Raw genomic sequence first — 20,059 nt, forward strand, 5'->3', positions numbered from 1 at the left:
TCCAGTCTCCCAGATCCAGGGAGGGGATGATGGAGGCTAGGGAGACCATGTGGAACTTCAAGTTCTTTAGTTATTTGTTGAGGTCTCACAGGTCCAGGATGGGCCATAGACCGCCTTTGGCCTTTGGGATTAAGAAGTACCGGGAATAGAAACTCTTGTTCCTGTAGTCGTGAGGAACCTCTTCCACTGTACCTAGCTGCACCAACCCTTCTACCTCCAGCACGAGGAGATTCTCGTGAGAGGGGTCCCTGAAGAGGGACAGAGAAGGGGGTGGGAGCAGAAACTGGAAGGTATAACCCTGCGCCACTGTACTGAGGACCCAGGGGTCCAAAGTTATAGTAGTCCATGCCGGGAGGAAAAAAGAAAGGGTTGGAGAAATACAGGAAAGATAGATCCAGGGTATAGTTTGGTAGGTCACCCTTGGGTGCACCCTCAAAACACCCGCTTGCTACCCTGCTTATTGCAGGTCGAGCCCGATTGAGCGAAGGTGGGTGGCTTGGGCAGCATTTGTAGCCCCTGCTCTTTGGGGGGGGGGGGGGGGGCGCTCCTACTGGGGTTGGCTCCCTTGGCCCTGGGCTGGGTGCGGTTTGAACCACTCACGGGCTGGACCGAGGACATACAGCCCTAGACTTTTCAAGGGGGGGGGGGTTGGGAGTCCTTTAGCTCATGCAGCTTACTGTCCATCTGTTCTGCAAACAAGGCCTGGCTGTTGAAGGGGAGGTCCTGCATTGACTGCTGAGCCTCTGTCAACAGGCCAAAGATGAGGAGCCAGGATGCCAGCCGCATGGAGACGGCTGAGGCTATGGTGCGAGCTGCAGAGCCCGCCGCATTCGAAGATGCCTGGAGGACCACCCTGGCCAGAGCTGTGCCCTCCTGGAGGATTGCCCGGAATTTCTTCCTGGGCCCTTCAGTAAGCAAAACCTCACACTTGGCCATGGCCTGCCACACGTTGTAATCGTAGCAGCGGTGAAGGAGGGTAGACAACCCACCAAGCCAATGGGAGCCTGGAAGACAAACTTTTTGCCCAAACAGATCCAGTCTCTATTTTTGGGTGTGGGTCCAGGTTGCCCCTGCCTCTCCCTTTGATTAACCGCCTCAACTACAACAGAGTTTTGACCCGGGTGGTGTAGAGATACTTGTGGCCTTTAGCTGACACCAAGTATTTACATTCAGCCCTTTTTGAAATGGAGGGCAGGGAGGAGGGGGTTTGCCATAGGGCATTAATTTTTGATACCCCTTTGTGTAGGGGCAAAGCCACCCTAGCAGGTGCTGTGGAGCAGCGGATGCTAAATAGGGAGTCTGAGGGCTCCCTAGGTTGGAGGCAACCCTCTTCAAAAGCTCCTGATGAGCCTTAGCATCATCATCTTGTGGAACTAGGTGAGGGGGACCCGCAATGGCTTTGTTGGGCAACGATGAGGATGAAGCCGGTGCCGTGGGAGCCACCACGTCCGCTGGTGGTCCAGCAGACTGTTCCCATCTGCTCATGGGCCTGGCGTGTCCTGCCTTCCGGGGCCTCTACCTCTCGTGGAGGGCAGGATGTTTAGGCTGATGGCTTATCTGAGACTGCCGCAACCAAGTGGCCTGTTTGCGAGGGCTGGGGAAACCGCCACAGGTTCCAGAGATACCAGGCAGACGGCAGCCACTGGCTTTGGGGCCACAGAGTCAGTTGCCTTCCTGACAAGGTGGATGGTGCCACCGGTGCCAGGGCTTGTCCCGCTGTCAAGGATTCCTGTTCAGTTCTGGAGTCGGAGGCAGAGTGGCTGCTGCCAGGCAACCATGATTAAGTGGACCAGCATTCCTTCTCCATGTGGTGCTAGCCACTATGCCTCAACATCAACCTGACCGATCGAGACCAGTCCCTCATGAGGGAACTTGGGGACTGTTGGTGTTTGGCATCGGTAGACCAGCAATCAACGCCTCTACGCCACTCGACCGGTACCGGGACCTGGAGCAGGACCGGTTATCAGGAAGATTTCCCCAACCATGGGATCCATGTGTCAGCAATGGGCGTCTGTTACAGGTGGCCGTGTTCAAATGATGGTTCGTGTGACCGGTGCCAAAGCCTTGGAGATACGAACAGCTGGTCATGATGCTCTTTCCAGTGTGTGCGTGCGCACATGCGCACACCAAGGGCCCGGAGACTGAAGAGGGCTTCGTTGAGTCTGCCTCGCTGATGTGATGGCTCTGAGTGGCCGAGCATTGGCAGGACATCCCCCGCGATGGGGAGCGGTGCTGCTGAGGTGGCGACACAGAGTAAGACCCCAAAGCGGGTTTACCCTTTGACCGGGGTACCGCCGGAGCTGGTGTGGGCACCACCGATAGCATCAGGATCTCCTTCGCTGCCTGCAGGGCCTCTGGTGTCGACAGAACTTCTAGATGACAGAGGCCCTCGTCACTGTCAGGGTGGCAGGCATAGTGCGGGATGGGCTGGACTGCTCAACTTGAGCTAGGGCCCGACTCCGTGATGGAGATGTCAAGTCGCCCGGCACAGGTCTTGGCTCTCCTCCAGCCCTGTCCTTTCCCTTATGGGAAGTGAGGAATCTTCCCCTCGTGGTTCTCTTTGGCTTCTTGGTCAGAACCAGGGAGGAGGATTGGTGCTGGCTTGAAGACACCAAGATCCAGTGGGATGTAGGAGAGATATTGGCAGTGGCCCTTTGGCTCTGCACAGGATTACACCTCCAACTCTGAGGACTCTTCAGGAGACCATGGGAGAGCAGTACCCTTCATTTCCATCAACCAGTAATGGAGCAGAGACATCTTTGCCGACAACAGAAGGGCCAGTTTTCCTCTGGTCAGTACCGAAGGGCCTGGTGCTGCATATGAGCTCGGGGCAACATGCTCCATTCTGTTCGACACGCTCATCAGAGCCAGTAGTTGTCCCATCAGGGTCAGCAGAAGCTGGCCACTGCAAAGGTCTCAAGGTTGGAAGGCACTGCGATCCCGCTGGCACCATGAGGTCCCCCTGGCATTGGCAGATGGGGCCCGTCACTGGACTCTATGGCACCTGCGAACAGGGTGGAGTCGATGGTGCTGCTAGCAGAACGGGTGGAGGAGTGGTCTGACATGGGTCACACTCCCCATATTTGTCCTTCCTCAGTACTGGGTAGTATCCTCTCTCGGACCAGTTTCTTGTGCTTCTCTCTCAGTACTGGACAGGAGGAATGGTGCTGAGAAACACGCGGTGCCAGAGGGTACTTTACATTGAAGCCGAGGCACTGAGTTCAACTGGCTTGTCTCTGATGCAGGTCTAAGTGTGGCTTCCATTAGGACAGCTCTTAGTCTAGCCTCCCTGTCTTTTTTTGTATAAGACTTGAAGTGGCGGCAGATTTGGCAATGCTCTTATATGTGAGCTTCTTCCAGACATTTAGAGTGTGGGTTGCCCACAAGCACAGGCTTGCCGCAGGAGGCACAGAGTTTGAAGCCCAGAGACCAGGGCATGCCCAGCAGCAGCAGAAGCCCCTCTACACTAAGCAGGGGAGGGGGGCCTCACTGTATACAGTAATATTATCTACACTACTACTAGAAATTAAAACGGAAGATAACTAAACTAGAGAACAAAAAAACCACTGAATGAATGCCTTGCCGAAGCAAGAGAAGGTGTTCCAGTGACCATCTTCTTCTCAGAAGAAACTGAGATGGTGTGGGGAACTGGGCCCTTTATAGTGGTCCATGAGCGCGTGACACCAGAGGACGTTAGAGCCAGCCTGATGGATACCACTAAGGGAAAAAATCTCTGGCGACAGTGCACACACACCTAATGTGGAATGGACATGAGCAAGAACTCTAAGAAAAACTATTATTTTTAAAGCCTTTATCACTAAATGACAGACTAATTGGTCTCCATTTTCATTTGGTAGAGTTACAAATTCCACTTACTTTCGGGGGCTCAAGTAGTAGCTCATGGAAGGATGCAAGTCGTGCTTTTATGGCTTCTAAAACACTTTTGTTGACTGAATATGTTGAATGGCTCATGCCTGGAGGACAGATCTCTATATGACCTTCAAATCTAAATATACAAAGAAGAGTTTGATGATTATATTGCAGGATTAGTTACAATATTAACTCAAATTAGACACAATCTTAACATAGCACCAGCTCTGTAAACCCAACTAGAAAAAGACTATACACAAAGGGGTAAATCTAGAGTAGCGGTTCTCAAACTGTGGGTCAGGACCCAAAAGTGGGGTCACAACCCCGTTTTAATGGGGTTGCCAGGGCAGGCTTAGACTTGCTGGAGCCTGAGGCCAAAGCTGAAGCCCGAGCCCCACCACCTGGGGCTGAAGCCAAAGCCAGAGAGCTTCAGTCCTGGGCAGTGGGACTAAGGTTACAGGCCCCCTGCCTGTGGCTGAAGCTCTTGGGCTGCAGCTTTCCTACCTGGGGCAATGGGGCTCAAGCAGGCTCAGTCTTCGGTCCCCCCTCCTGAGGGTTTGTCTGGTCACTTCCTGCTATATGGAGTTGGCAACACTGATTAAATAGCAAGTCGCCATTAATCCCTAGGAAATGCTTTGTGCCAAACAGTACAAGTTTTAAAAGCATGTAACACTTGGCCTACACTTAAAAATTAGATCAACCTAGCGACACAGATCAGGGATGTGAAAAATTTCATGCCCTGTGTGACAGATGTGGCTAGGTCAGGGGTGGACAAACACATCTGGGTATGGAAATTGTATGGCGGGCCATGAATGCTCATGAAACTGGAGGTCGGGGTGTGCGAGAGGGTGAGGTCTCTGGCGGGGGTGTGGGCTCTGGGGTGCGGCTGGGGATGAGGGATTTGGGGTGCAGGAGTGTGCTCCAGGCTGGGACTGAGGGGTTCAGAGGGTGGGACAGGGATCAGCACTGGGGGAATTGGGGTGCGGGAGGAGGTCAGGGGTGCAGGCTCCAGGCAGCGCTTACCTCAATCAACTCCCAGAAGCAGCGGCATGTTCCCCCTCCGGCTCCTATGCGGACCTGCAAAGCTGGCGCTTGGGGTGGGGCAGCATGAGTAGCCCCCAGCTACCCCTATGCGTAGGAGCTAGAGGGGGGATATTCCGCAGCTTCCGGGAGCTGCTTGAGGTAAGCATTGCCGGGAGCGTGCAGATTAAAAAGGTCTGACAGGCCAGATGCGGCCCGAGGGCAGTAGTTCGCCCATCCCTGGGCTAGGTCGATGAGGAGATAGAATTCTTAACTTAGGTCCATTTAAGATTGTGGTGTAGATATGCCTTAAGTCCCCAATGACTTTCACTGACAGTCACTTATGCTCCTATGTCACTTTAAAAATATTTAGAAGCATTTGTGTTTCTTCACAGCTTAAAGTTTTGAGACGCAATGTATGCCTGCAGCACGACAGCTGTAAATTGTAATGTCACAAGTCCAATTCAAAGCAGATCTGCTGCCAACTTAAACCCTGTGCCTCTGGCAGAGGAATCCACTTAAACAAGTAAAAAATTCAAACACTGAAAGAGGCAAGTATGAGCAGAAAAACAGGGAAGTGATTAAGGAGTGTGCATCATCTTCCTCCTGTTTCAGTTCTAGAAAAAAGGAACAGACTGATACAAGAAAGAAAAAGTTCTAGTCTCCTGAAAACTAGGTTGCAGATAATGCTTTGGGGGTCAAAATAGGCCCATGGACTGGACCCGACCCCGACAGATATGAAGGACCACAACTGTTAGCATCACTTAAGAGCAGAAGCTGAAACACAAGGAAAGCAAGACCAGACAGAAATGGCTTGTGGTCTAACAGTTGCAGGGGACACTCAGATGGGAGCCATCACCAGCTATCAAGACAAAGCTGTGAAATGTAGGAACACATCAAACATTAAATATCATGCTTTTCATAGAATCTGAGACTCTTGAGACAAACCACAACTGAGAACAGTGATGTGCTCAGATACTTATAATTCCACCACTGTAGTATATAAACAGAAGCTGACTAATATGAAAGTCAGCATAAAGGATTTCAAAAACCGAGAAATAAAGCTGGTATTTAAGGATGCAATTTAAAAAAGTTTATATGGCTACATTTTTACATTAGATCAAGAGAACCCTTCCAGGTGGGAAGCTGGCAGACACCTGTTGGGGTGTGGAGGTGGGGAGCGTATAATATATCCTGCAGTTCATGGAAAGATGCAAGTCATGCCACCTCTACAAAAGGTAAATTCAGCAGCAGCACAAATCTCACAAAGGAAGTGATCACAGAGGGGGTGAAAAGTCTTACGTTGGTCGCCTTGTCTCAAGTAAGGTCAGTAATATTTGGATTGCACTGACTATTGCAGATTCATTTTTCTCTTTATGAAAAATATTTGATAGTAGCTGTTCTATAATTTCTTGCCTAGAGAGAAAACATCAACAGTTAGACATACTTTTGTATTTTAAAAAATTGTATTTATACAGAGACAGATAGCTACAGTGTTTCTTTGTAAAAATGCTGGACAAGATTGGGTGGGGGTTCAGAGCCATTTTCACATTTTTCCCCTCCTCCTACAATATCAAGCTGGTTTCCTTCATCATTTTTCTGACAGTTATTAGCCCACAGCGGCAGATTTAAATGTTTTAAATCCAGGCTTCTGTTAAGTGCCAGCATAATGCACAACTATCAGACAAGACCCACCATTCATAAAAGTGTGTGATATGAAATTAAATTCAGCTTCACTCACTTTCATAAATTTAGAGTGGTAGCGGTGTTAGTCGAGATCAGCAAAAAAAACGAGGAGTTCTTGTGGCACCCTAAAGATTAACAAATTTATTTGGGCATAAGCTTTCGTGGGCTAAAACCCACTTCGTTGGATGCATGTAGTGGAAAATACAGTAGGAAGATATATATAGACAGGGAACATGAAAAAAATGGGTGTTGCCATACCAACTGTAAAGAGACCAATTAATTAAGGTGGGCTATTATCAGCAGGAGAAAAAAAACCTTTTGTAGTGATAATCAATATGGCCCATTTCAAACAGTTGACAAGAAGGCAAGAGTAACAGTAGGGGGGAAAAAAAATTAGCATGGGGAAATAGTTTTTACTTTGTGTAATGACCCATCCACTCCCAGTCTTTATTCAAGCCTAATTTAATGGTGTCCAGTTTGCAAAGTAATTCCAGTTCTGCAGTTTCTTGTTGGAGTCTGTTTTTGAAGTTTTTTTTGTTGGAAAATTGGGACTTTTAGGTCTGAAATTGAGTGACCAGGGACGCTGAAGTTTTCTCTGACTGGTTTTTGAATGTTATAATTCTTGACGTCTGATTTGTGTCCATTTATTCTTTTACGTAGAGACTGTCCAGTTTGACCAATGTACATGGCAGAGGGGCATTGCTGGCACATGATGGCATATATCACATTGGTAGATGTGCAGGTGAACGAGCCTCTGATGGTGCAGCTAACGTGATTAGGTACTATGATGGTATCCCTTGAATAGATATGTGGACAGAGTTGGCAACGGGGTTCGCTGCAAGGGTAGATTCCTGGGTTAGCGTTTTTGTTGTGTGGCTCCTGGTGAGTATTTGCTTCAGGTTGGGGGGCTGTCTGTAAGTGAGGACTGGCCTGTCTCCCAAGATTTGTGAGAGCAATGGGTCATCCTTCAGGATAGGTTGTAGATCCTTGATGATGCGTTGGAGAGGTTTTAGTTGGGGGCTGAAGGTGATGGCTAGTGGTGTTCTGTTCCTTTCTTTGTTGGGCCTGTCCTGGAGTAGGTGACTTCTAGGTGTTCTGGCTCTGTCAATCCGTTTCTTCACTTCAGCAGGTGGGTATTGTAGTTTTAAGAACGCTTGATAGAGATCCTGTAGGTGTTTGTCTCTGAGGGATTGGAGCAAATGCGGTTGTATTGTAGAGCTTGGCTGTAGACAAGGGATCGTTTGATGTGGTCTGGATGAAAGCAGTCAGTAGGTTTCTGCTATAGGATGGTGTTTATGTGGCCATTGCTTAGTAGCACTGTAGCATCCAGGACGTGGATCTCTTGTGTGGACTGGTCCAGGCTGAGGTTGGTGGTGGAATTCCTCAAGGGCTTCTTTTCCATGGGTCCAGATGAAGAAGATGTCATCAATGTAGCGTAAGTAAAGTAGGGGTGCTAGGGGACGAGAGCTGAGGAAGCACTGAGAGGAAGCTTAATGGCTTGAATAAAGACTGGGAGCGGATGGGTCATTACACAAAGTAAAAACTATTTCCCCATGATAATTCCACCCCCCACCCCCGTTAGTCACACCTTCTTGTCAACTGTTTGAAATGGGCTATCCTGATTATCACTATAAAAGGTTTTTTTTTCTCCTGCTGATAATAGCCCACCTTAATTAATTGGTCTCTTTACAGTTGGTATGGCAACACCCATTTTGGGGGGGGAGGGGGTGTGTGTGAGAGAGAGAGATCTTCCCTACTTGTTTTCCACTGCATGCACTGAACAAAGTGGGTGTTGGCCCACGAAAGCTTATGTCCACGTAAATTTGTTAGTCTCTAAGGTGCCACAAGTACTCCTCGTTTTTTCATAAATTTAGTTATTTCACAAAACACCCATCCATTTTGTTGGCTGCACATAATGGGAAAGTAATTCTTGTTATTTCCAAAAGGTTTCAAATAACTAAAAATAAATGCCACCATTCAGAGATACACAGCAAATAAATCAGAAGTTAAACTGTCCAACATACTTTTCTAGAGTTGCAAGCAGCGGGTCTGGTTCTGAACTGTTCTGTACTTGTAACATCTGGTCTCTGCTCAGGCGAATAATTTCACAGAGCGACTGTGATGCATTTGAATGCCTCTGAAAAAGAAAATGTTTTTGTTGTAAGAGCAGTATAGGACTACACATTATCTAAAGAATACTTCTCATCCCAGAAATTATGAAGCTGTGCACAAAAAACCATGACCAAATGCCAAGCAATCTGTGTTATTTTATAGGGGAAGGTAAAGTTTTTTTCAAACACATTTCTAAACATCAAATGCCTTTAGACAGGACTCCATTCCACTGCCACCAAGATGGCAGAATAGCACTGCTAGGGGACTCCTGCCATCCTATCTCATCCCCTCAAGAATTTCAGGGGCCAGACCCTGATGCAGATCTGATAATATGTACTAATTCCATAAATAAGCAAAGTCAATACTGACATTAAAGTCCTATTTCTGATTACAATATTGCTTTAAGATTTTCTGTTACCTAAGACAGGCCGACTAGAATCATAACTTCTTGTAACAGCAATAATTACTAAGTTAAACAGCTAGATCTTGACAAGCACAACACAGTACTTACATCTTCATCTTGAGACGGATGTACAATTTCTACAAGCCGCTGGATAATTCTCTCCTCATTTAACCACTGTAAAAAAATTTAGTGATATTGAATAAAAAGGCAGTATTTTTCCATTAAATCAGAGAAACATACCAAGCATAACCTGAGCATGTTGAAGGTCATCTATCACAACTTCTTTAGTAGCATTCTTATTCTTCAAATTAATATTTTTGTATAATAAATTCTAAATTTTCAGAGTAGATACCAAGAGTAGGATAGAAATGTGTAGTGCCAGTGATTATTGCTGGCCTACTATAAATCTTTCGTGGAAAGCAATTAAATACAATTTATGAAAAAGGCATTCTATTTGCTTTGAGACAAGTGACATCACACTTGACATTTTGCATTATAACTAGATAATGAACAACAATGTTGAGGCGTACTGGCTCCATATCTTCCAAGTTTTCTTCCTTATTTTCTCAATTTACAGGAAAAGAACTGGTTTCAGAGTAACAGCCGTGTTAGTCTGTATTCGCAAAAAGAAAAGGAGTACTTGTGGCACCTTAGAGACTAACCAATTTATTAGAGCATAAGCTTTCGTGAGCTACAGCTCACTTCCTCAGATGCATATCGTGGAAACTGCAGCAGACTTTATATATACACAGAGAATATGAAACAATACCTCCTCCCACCCCACTGTCCTGCTGGTAATAGCTTATCTAAAGTGATCATCAGGTGGGCCATTTCCAGCACAAATCCAGGTTCTCTCACCCTCCACCCCCCCCACACAAATTCACTCTCCTGCTGGTGATTGATTGTCATGCACATTGTGTAAAGAGTTGTCACTTTGGATGGGCTATCACCAGCAGGAGAGTGAATTTGTGTGTGGGGGGGTGGAGGGTGAGAAAACCTGGATTTGTGCTAGAAATGGCCCACCTGATGATCACTTTAGATAAGCTATTACCAGCAGGACAGTGGGGTGGGAGGAGGTATTGTTTCATATTCTCTGTGTATATATAAAGTCTGCTGCAGTTTCCACGATATGCATCTGAGGAAGTGAGCTGTAGCTCACGAAAGCTTATGCTCTAATAAATTGGTTAGTCTCTAAGGTGCCACAAGTACTCCTTTTCTTTTTAGGAAAAGAACTCTCTTCTCTGGGAAAAATACATTACCATACTGGACCTGAAGAAAACGGCAACACCATGTACAGGCCTTGGGACCCCAGAAGGCTTATCTTCACGTAGTTGCTGTGTACACAAATCCCCAAACTCCAATGCATTAGTGCAAATAGCTAAAACAGTCAATGTAGCCCTCTGAGGAACATGTTACCAAACTGTTAGTAAAATGCATTAAAAAATAAAGCTCAGTTGGCAAGTTAATTTGTATCTGCGTACATAAAAAAAAATTAAACTTTTGGAACAGACTCCTGAGGCACTGGATTGATGGCTCAGATGCTTTTATAAACCTAAGTACATAAAACGTAATATAAAAGTGGGTTTCATCTCACCTAAACAGATTCATCAGCAAATATATTAAAAATCGACAACTCTCAAGCCAAGCCCCTCCTCTAAAGATGAGGGAGAGACTTCAAACTGCATTTACAACATGCTGAAGTGGTCAATGCATCTAGGTGCTGGCAAACCAAGGCAAGATTCATCGCAAGAAATCCTCCCCAAGTACACTCTGCCAAAACTCCCTGCCATTTACAATAGGGGAGCTTAAGTAGCTCTGCTGATCTCATACCATACTTGCCGCATTTGCAAAAGACAATATCAGGTTACCCGCAACCAAACCAGTCAGAGCTTCATAAGTGATAAATTCATAAAAAAAATGCAGTGCCATTAAATACCAGATCTGCAGTAATTTTCTACGTTTCCTTTATCTGGATTGCATTATCTCCAGTGAAGACAATATTGTTAATTGAGAGGGAAGAAGCTATCAGTGATGAGCTTTTCAAAACTTTTACATTAAAGTAGTTTTTAAAGTTCTGTTCATAACTATAAAAAGGCTTTCCTATACTTTTTTTATAAATAAAAATTCAATGTAACAACTGTAAAATATCTGAAGTGCATTGGAAGGAAGCTACCCTTGGAAGGCTACCTTTATATAGAGTATCCCTAATCTAAAGTGATTAGTTTTAATAAAAACGGTTACCTACTTCTGAAACCGTTATTCTTCGAGATATGTTGCTCATGTCCATTCCAAGTAGGTGTGGGTGAACCGCATGCATGATTGTCAGGTTTTCCCCCTAGCGGTACCCATTGGGTCAGCTCTGGAGCCACCTGGAGTGGCGCCTTCATGGAGGTATATATAGCTTCCCTGACGACCTATGAACTCTTCAGTTCCTTCTTGCCAGATACTCCAACAGAGGGGAGGCAGGTTGGTCGTGAAATGACCATGAGCAACACCTCTTGAAGAACAGTTATGAAAGGTAGGTAACCATTTTTTCTTCGAGTGATCACTCATGTCAATCCCAAGTAAGTGATGCTCAAGCAGTTCCCCAGAGGAGGGATCAGACTTCATCAAGTTGCAGACTCTACCAAATGCAGCATCAACCCTATCCTGTGGTGATGGCAAAGTGAGATGGAAAGGTATGGATAGACAACCAGGTTGCTGCCCTGCAGATATCCTGAATGGGGATCTGCGCCAAGAACACTGCAGATGAAGCCTGTGCTCTGGTGGAGTGCGACGTGAACGCTGGGGCTGGAATCTTTGCCAGGTCATAGCACATCCTGATGCAGACCGTGATCCAAGAAGAAATTTGTTGGGATGAGATAGGAAGCCCTATCATCCTTTCAGAGACAGTGATGAAGAGTTGCATCGACTTTCTAAACGGCTTTGCACACTTGATGTAAAAAGCCAGTACATATCTAACAACCAGAGCATATGCTCTGTCATTGGCATGCAGTTTCGGGAAGAACACTGGCAGGAAAATGTCCTGATTCGTATGGAACTGCAAAACTACTTTGGGGACAAAGACCGGGTGTGTCCACAACTGCACCTTGTCCTTATAGAAAATTCTATAAGGGGGCTCAGACGTTAATGCTTTGGGCTCAAACACCCTTCTGGCTGAAGTTATGGCCACAAGGAAAGCCATTTTCCAAGAGAGGTAGAGCAAAGAGTAGGTTGCTAGAGGCTCAAAGGGGGGGTCCCATGAGCCTCGAGAGGACCAGGCTGAGGTCCCATGTGGAGGATCCGTTGCCACACCTGTGGATATAGTCTGTCTAGCTCCTTAAGGAAGTGTCCAGCTATGGGGCTAGCAAATATTGACTGCCCCACCACACCTGGGTGGAAAGCAGAAATAGCTGCCAGGTGCACCTTAATTGACGAGACTGCCAGCCCCTGTTGCTTTGAGTAAATAGTCCAGTATAAAGTGGATTGAGGATTGGAGTGGAGAGGTACCCTTCTGGAGGATCAAATAGAGAACAGTTTCCACTTGGCCAGATAAGTGGCGCGAGTGGAGGGTTTTCTACTGCTCAGAAGAACCTCCTTAACCAAATCAGAGCACTGAAGCTCTGACGAGTTCAGTCATGGAGTTTCCATGCTGTGAGGTGAAGACAATCCAAATTGGGATGCTGGAGGCGGCCGTGGTCCTGCATGATGAGGTTCGGAATCATGGGAGCATCCTCTAAGAGGTCTAACAGCGTGGAGAACCAGTGTTGGTGGGGCCTTGCTGGTGCTATGAGAATAAGTGATGTCTTGTCTTACCGGACCTTGAGGAGGACTTTGTGGATGAGAAGGAAGGGTTGGAACACATGCAGAAGTTTTCTCATCCACGAAAGGAGAAAAGTGTCCAACATGGAGCCGGGGCTGTGGTTCAGGAAGGAGCAGATCTGCTGGCACTGGAAGATAATGCTGGCAACATCTTGGTGGAGAGACCATTCGTGGCCATGAAAGGACCTGCTGAGGCAATCAGCTAGTTTGTTTTGTGAGCCCGGCAGGTATGACACCTCTAACTGTATCAAGTTGGAGATGCAAAAGTCACACAGTTTGAGAGCTTCCTGGGACAGGGGAAAGGAGTGAGCACCATCCTGTTTGTTTATATAGCACATTGCTGTGGTACTGTCCATCAACACACACACACTTGCCCTGAAGACAGGCCTGAAACGTCTGACAAGCTAGACACACCACTTGCAGCTCTCTGACACTGATCTGTAACAATAGTTCTGCCTGGGACCATAGACCTTGAGTCCTGACATTGCCCAGGCATGCCCCCCACCCCACCACCGATACATCTGTGACTAGTGACAGCGATGGCTGTGGCTTGGAGAAAGGTACTCCCGCAAAGACTACCTGCAGCTGTAGCCATCAGAGGGACTGGAGGATCCGAAGAGGCAGTGTGACCAGCCTGTCCAGAGGGTGCCAACTCGGCCTGTACACCTAAGCCAGCCATGACTGGAGAGGGCGGAGCCGCAGCCTTGTTCGCTGCACTATGTAGGTGCAAGCCACCATATGACCCAGCAATCTTAGGCAATTCCTGACTGTTCTGCTTGGGAACCGATGGAGACCTTCGATGATGGCACTTAGGATCAGAAATCGAGACTCGGGCAGAGACGCCCTGGCTTGGGTGGAGTCCAAGACAGAGAACGCAAAAAGAAAAGGAGTACTAGTCTCTAAGGTGCCACAGGTACTCCTTTTCTTTTTGCGAATACAGACTAACACGGCTACTACTCTGAAACAAGACAGAGAACATAATTAATTGGGGCCGAGTGGGGATCAGGGTCAATTTTGCGATGTTGAGGCCGAGACCGAGTCTGAAGAACATTGCCCGCACCAGATTCACGTGTTCCTCCCCCTGGGCTTGGAGATCTGCCCTTGATGAGCCAGTCGTCCAGATACGAGAAGACTTGCACCCGGTGCCTGCAAAGAAAGGCCACCACAACTGCCATGCACATGGTGAACACCCTAGGGGTTGCCGATAGTCCGAATGGGAGGACTGTGAACTGATAGTGCAGGCCTCTGACCACAAATTGCAGAAAATGTCTGTGGGATGTGGAAGTATATGTATCTTTCAAGTTGAGGGTAGCTCCACATCCAGGGAGGGAAATGATGGAAGCCAAGGATACCATGCAGAACTTCAATTTCTTCATGAATCTGTTGATATTTCGCAAATCTAGAATAGACCTGAGCCCACCCTAGGCCTTGGGGATTAGAAAACAACAGGAGTAGAAACCCCTGCCCCTGAACTCCAGATGAACCTCCTCTACCTCCTGAGTAGAGGGAGCAATTGCATCTCCTGCATAAGGAGTTGCTTGTGAGAAAGGTCCCTGAAGAGAGACAAGGAAGGTGAGTGGGAGTGAACAAAATTGTAGAGAGTATCCCAATTCCATTGTGCTCAGGACCCAGCCATCTGAGGTGATCTGAGACCAGTCACGGTAGAAATGGGACAGACTGTTCATAAAGGGAGGGAAAAGATCCGGGGATTGAGCTGGTGCTCCATCCTCAGGAGTACCTTCAAAAGTTTCACAGAAAGAAAAAGGAGTACTTGTGGCACCTTAGAGACTAACCAATTTATTTGAGCATCAGCTTTCGTGAGCTACAGCTCACTTCATCGGATGCATACTGTGGAAAATACAGAAGATGTTCTTATACGTACAAACCATGAAAAAATGGGTGTTTACCACTACAAAAGGTATTCTCTCCCCCCACCCCACTCTCCTGCTATTAAAAAGCTATTACCAGCAGAAGAGTGGGGTGGGGGGGAGAAAAAACCTTTTGTAGTGGTAAACACCCATTTTTTCATGGTTTGTACGTATAAGAACATCTTCTGTATTTTCCACAGTATGCATCCGATGAAGTGAGCTGTAGCTCACGAAAGCTGATGCTCAAATAAATTGGTTAGTCTCTAAGGTGCCACAATTACTCCTTTTCTTTTTGCGAATACAGACTAACATGGCTGTTACTCTGAAACCTTCAAAAGTTTGGCTTTGTGCCCCTGTCATAAATCTAAAGGGAAGGGTAACCACCTTTCTGTATACAGAACTATAAAATCCCTTGTGGCCAGAGGCAAAACCCTTTCACCTGTAAAGGGTTAAGAAGCTAAGACAACCTCACTGGCACCTGACCAAAATGACCAATGAGGAGACAAGTTACTTTCAAAGCTGGAGGGGGAGGGGGGACAAAGGGTCTGTCTGGGTGATGCTTTTGCTGGGACCAGGTCAGGAATGCTCTTCAGAACTTCTGTTAAGTTAGTAAGTAATCTAGCTAGAAATGCGTTATATTTTCTTTTGTTTAATGGCTGGTAAAATAGCTGTGCTGAATGGAATGTATATTCCTGTTTTGATGTCTTTTTGTAACTGAAGGTTTTGCCTAGAGGGATTCTCTATGTTTTGAATCTGATTACCCTGTAAGGTAGTTACCATCCTGATTTTACAGGTGGTGATTCTTTTACTTTTTCTTTAATTAAAATTCTTCTTTTAAAGATCCTGATTGCTTTTTCATTATTCTTAAGATCCAAGGGTTTGGGTCTGTGTCCACCTGTACAAATTGGTGAGGATTTTTATCAAGCCTTCCCCAGGAAAGCGGGTGTAGGGCTTGGGGGGATATTTTTTGGGGGAAGACGTCTCCAAGTGGGCTCTTTCCCTGTTCTTTGTTTAATACGCTTGGTGGTGGCAGCATAGGGTTCAGGGACAAGGCAAAGTTTGTACCTTGAGGAAGTTTTTAACCTGAGCTGGTAAGAATAAGCTTAGCAGTCTTTCATGCAGGTCCCCACATCTGTACCCTAGAGTTCAGAGTGGGGAAGAAACCTTGACAAAAAGGTGGTTACCCTTCCCTTTAGATTTATGACAGCCCTACTGCTGTTTAGCCAAGCCCTGGCCCTGGCCCGAGAAGGATTGTGATGGGTGCCTCCTGTTACTCCTGCCCTGCTTTCTACTAAAATCCCGTCTAGGAGGGGCAGAATAGAATCGCAGAACAGCTTAGGGGTTTAAACGGCTTTGAGGAGCCAGTGTGTGAATCCTCAGGGATTTAAGGGCCACCCGCAAGTCCTTAAGGCTATGCAGCCTTGAGTCCATCCGCTCTGCAAACAGGCCTGGGTAGTCGAAGGGCACATCCTGGATTGTATTTTGGACCTCTTGCGGGAACCCAGAAACTTGGAGCCAAGAGCTGCACCTCAGTCATTGCCGTGGCCATAGTGCAGGTAGTCGAGTCAACGGGGTCCACGGTGGCCTGGAGAGAGGTCCTGGCCGCCACCTTGCCCTCCTCTAGGATTGCTGCGAATTCAGATTGTGAGTCCTCCAGGTGCAATTCCTAGAACTTTGCCAAAGGAATTGAAAGCATAGCGTCTTAGGACTGCATGTTGGTTAGCTATTCAGAGCTAGAGCTCCCCAGGAGTATACTTTTCGACCTAAGAGGTCCAGCTTCTTGGCTTCCTTGCATTTAGGCATGAGCCCCGGTGGGCCTGCCACTCCTTATGGTTAGCTGCCTCCAACACTAGGGTCCCAGGCACGGGGTGGGTAAAGAGGTGCTTGTACCCTTTGGATGGCACCAAGTATCCCTGCTCTACCCCCTTGGCTGTTGACGGGATAGAGGCAGGATTGTGCCACAATACCTTGGTAGTGTTTTGGATAGTTTTAGTGAGCCAACACTACCCTCAAGGGCCAAAATATCCACCACTGGGTCAGTGTCCTTCACGACTTCCTCCGCCTGCACATTAAAGTTTTGGGCAGCTCTCCTAAGGAGGTTCTAATGGGCCCTAATATCCATAACAGGCAATGTGGTGGATGTCCCCACCACTGCCTAATCAGGGGAGGATAAGGACAACCCCTTCGGTGGCACAGGGTCTGCCTGGGTCTCGGTCCCTTGCGTTGCGCAGGTGGCTGCTGTGGTACCTGGTGCCATGGTGGCTACGGTGCCGGCGCTCATGCCAGTGCCCTATGTTGCCGGTTCATCAGCCTGAGCGCCCCAACCACAAGGGGGTTCTTGGGTGACCAAGGAAGCTGACGGAGGCGCACGGACCTCTGATGCCACCGACATGGCCCCATACTCTAGCACTTGGGCCTGGTGATAGGTTCATGGTGTCCAAAAGGGCCACTGAGTAGGCCCCTGCCACAGAGGGCCAGGACATTATGGGCACCCGTTGCCTTTCATCCTGCCTGGGGCAGCACCAGGAGCAGTACCAGCTCCAGCACATGTAGGAGTCTGCCTCCGAATCCGAAGAGAAATCCGAGCCCAACCATGGCAGAGCAGACCCAGACGGTGCGGGGGAACAGTGCCATATCATAGTGGGCTTGCCCCGGTGGCAGAAAAGTGTCAGTACAGCTGTTGGTGCTGTACACGGGTTGATGAGATAGGGGACTGTGCAGTCATGGCAATCAGGTCCCTTGCCGCCTAGAACATGTCCGGCATGTAGGAAAGATCCAGATCCTCCTCCAGTTCCTCCTGCACTGTGGAGTCCACCAGGACCAAACTGATGGACTTCCCCGTGAGGCAGGAGTTAATGGTGCATAGGTAGGACCACGGCCAAGTGTCCTATCAGCCTTTTTGTTCTTGTACGACACTACTCACAGTCAGAGATGCCGCACACTGGAGCTGGTTCTCGGTGTGGGGAAATGGCGGTGCCGGGGCTCCTCAGATGAATCCTTCCTCAGCACTAAAACCTCCCGCACAGACGCCGGGGCACTCTGCACTGAAGTTCTCTGTGCCGGGTCTAAGGGCTGACTCCATGAGGAGGACTTTCAGCCTAGAGTCCCATTCCTTTTTAGTTCTGGAGGTAAAGCCCCTGCAGATTCTGAACCTGTTGGACTGGTAACTTTCACCCAGGCACTTGAGAGAGGAATCGTGTGGGTCCCCTTTGGCCATGGGCTTAAGGCACGACCCGAAGCTCTGAAAACTAAAAACCTTCCAACAATCCGTGCCTCCCACCCTCAGCATAATCGTAAGTACCAGCTACTTCACATACATGACTATTCCCAAAAGAGATTCTGAAGGGAAAAAAAAAAAAAAAAAAAAAAAAAAATCACACCACGTACCTGAAATCCTATGTGCCAGCACCATGCCACACTGGAGTTTTGTTATCTGCTATGCGAGAACAGAGATGGAGCCAGTGACATGACTCTGTTTAGCGTAAAAGAGCAAGGTTCATTTTTATCTGTTCAGGTGTGACTGAGCCTTTAGTTAGTGAGGGCGTACTGGCACACATTCAGGTTAGTGGGCTTCAGTGTTCCTTTGCAGTTAACTTTTTAATGTTTATAAACCTGGTATACACTGAGGTGGTTTAAAGCATAGCACAGGTTTTTAGGTTTTCAAATCTGTGAACCTCTACCTCTGAGATTTTATTATTTATTTTTGCTGGTCATAATGTGGGAAGGTATCCTCTCCACCCTCTGCTCATGAGGTTATGTATGTGTCTTGTAGCACTCTTCTGAACACCAGCTGGAAGGAATTTTTTTTCCCCAGTAAGTGTGGACTGATTCTTTTCTTGTAGAAAGCATGTAATTTTTTCAGGTACACACTGATTAACACAGAAAACAACTGGGGCTGTTAATTTTCTATGGAATTTGAAGAAAGTTTAAGTTCAACTATATTTTCCAGTACAGTGGTGAAATGGGTGCTTATATACACAAACATCAACATGCTTAACTACTCACTTTCCCCCCAAATATGTAGTATTTTAGTCTGTTTAACATGGAATATGGGAGTTAGGTGAGAAGCCATTTCAGCGTATGTATGACTTATTAAAAGACATTTTAAGTAGAACTGTATCCCAAACTGCATTATGATACTGTGCCCAAACATTGCATTCAATGGGAGATTCAATTTCCTTTATAGGAACAGAGCAGACTCCTGAAACTCTTACCACAAAAGTGGTCCATAGTCATGCAGATAGTCCCATTGTCTTCAATGGGACTGATCAAATGATTGAGCATTTACATGATTAGGTTCCAAGTTAGTAAATTGTTCTGGATGAAACTGACAATGCTGGATCAGAAGGAGCTTCATTCGAATAAAGGTGGGCAGATTATGATAAGTACTAGCTCTGTTGCTAAGATAAGGAACATATTTTCAGAAAAGTTCTTGGCAGATTCCTGAGGCAGCTGATTTAAGGCCGTCAGTGTTCAGAATTATAATCTTCACTTATAGTTCTCTTACCCACAAAGCTGGGAAATGAGACATGTTTTCTTTGTTTTGCTGCTCCAGTTCCACTTAACAAAATGCATATTAGACTAGTTTGACTCCAAAGAAGAATTCTATGTACACTGGGGACAACACCTGATTCCCATCAGGCTACAGAACTGGGCTGACATGAGAATTCAAACATCCTCTGGTCAGTAAAAGCAGAAACATTCCTCTAATGATTTGGACTTGATGTAATGCAGTATGAATGTCATGGATAATTCAGACCAATGGGGAGAAACAGAATCAAAAACACTGTTTAAACAACTTCCGTCTCCCCTTACCCCTCCCCTCAAGGATCCTGACTAACTTAACAGCACAATATATATGCTAAACAAACAAAGCCTTTGTTTGTTAGCATATGTATTGTGCTGTTAAAGCCATATAAAGAATGAATGCCCTCCCTAGCCACCTTCAGCTCCTTTAACGAGCAGAGCCCAGTTTCATCTATCCAGAGGTGGGGGCTAGCCCCAATTCTTTCCATTACCCTGTACCTGCTAAAAATCTCTTGCCAGTACTGCATACTGGAGGGTACCACAATACTTGCACTACTGTGTGTGCTCCAGAGGGATAGCATGGGTTCATCATCACGTTGAATTTCCCCAGGGAAGTTTTTGCAGCCTCTGCCTTGTGCCTCCTCCCTCAGTGCTGCCTTATAGAGTATGAGGCTACATTAAACAACAATGTGTTTACCCTGGAGGGCTCACCTGAGTGCTAGTTCATCATTTAGCAGCAAGGCATTCGCTGGGAAATATCCCACCTGATATC

The 20,059-nt window shown here is 47.0% G+C and overlaps 1 protein-coding gene across 16 annotated transcripts in view; it reads right to left on the minus strand.

Annotated features, from left to right (window-relative positions):
• Positions 1–20,059, minus strand: part of PPP6R3 (protein phosphatase 6 regulatory subunit 3) — a 138,525-nt gene that overhangs the window by 63,742 nt on the left and 54,724 nt on the right. For all 16 annotated transcript variants that reach the window (XM_073347074.1, XM_073347073.1, XM_073347071.1 and 13 more), the window contains 4 exons: positions 9,200–9,265; positions 8,601–8,713; positions 6,193–6,306; positions 3,877–4,006 (listed from right to left, as the gene is read on the minus strand). In XM_073347074.1, coding sequence (XP_073203175.1) covers positions 3,877–4,006; positions 6,193–6,306; positions 8,601–8,713; positions 9,200–9,265 — 423 coding nt within the window. The remainder of the gene's footprint in view (positions 1–3,876; positions 4,007–6,192; positions 6,307–8,600; positions 8,714–9,199; positions 9,266–20,059) is intronic.

This window comes from Lepidochelys kempii, chromosome 6 (genome assembly GCF_965140265.1).
Source record: "Lepidochelys kempii isolate rLepKem1 chromosome 6, rLepKem1.hap2, whole genome shotgun sequence".
Lineage (NCBI taxonomy): Eukaryota > Metazoa > Chordata > Testudines > Cheloniidae > Lepidochelys > Lepidochelys kempii.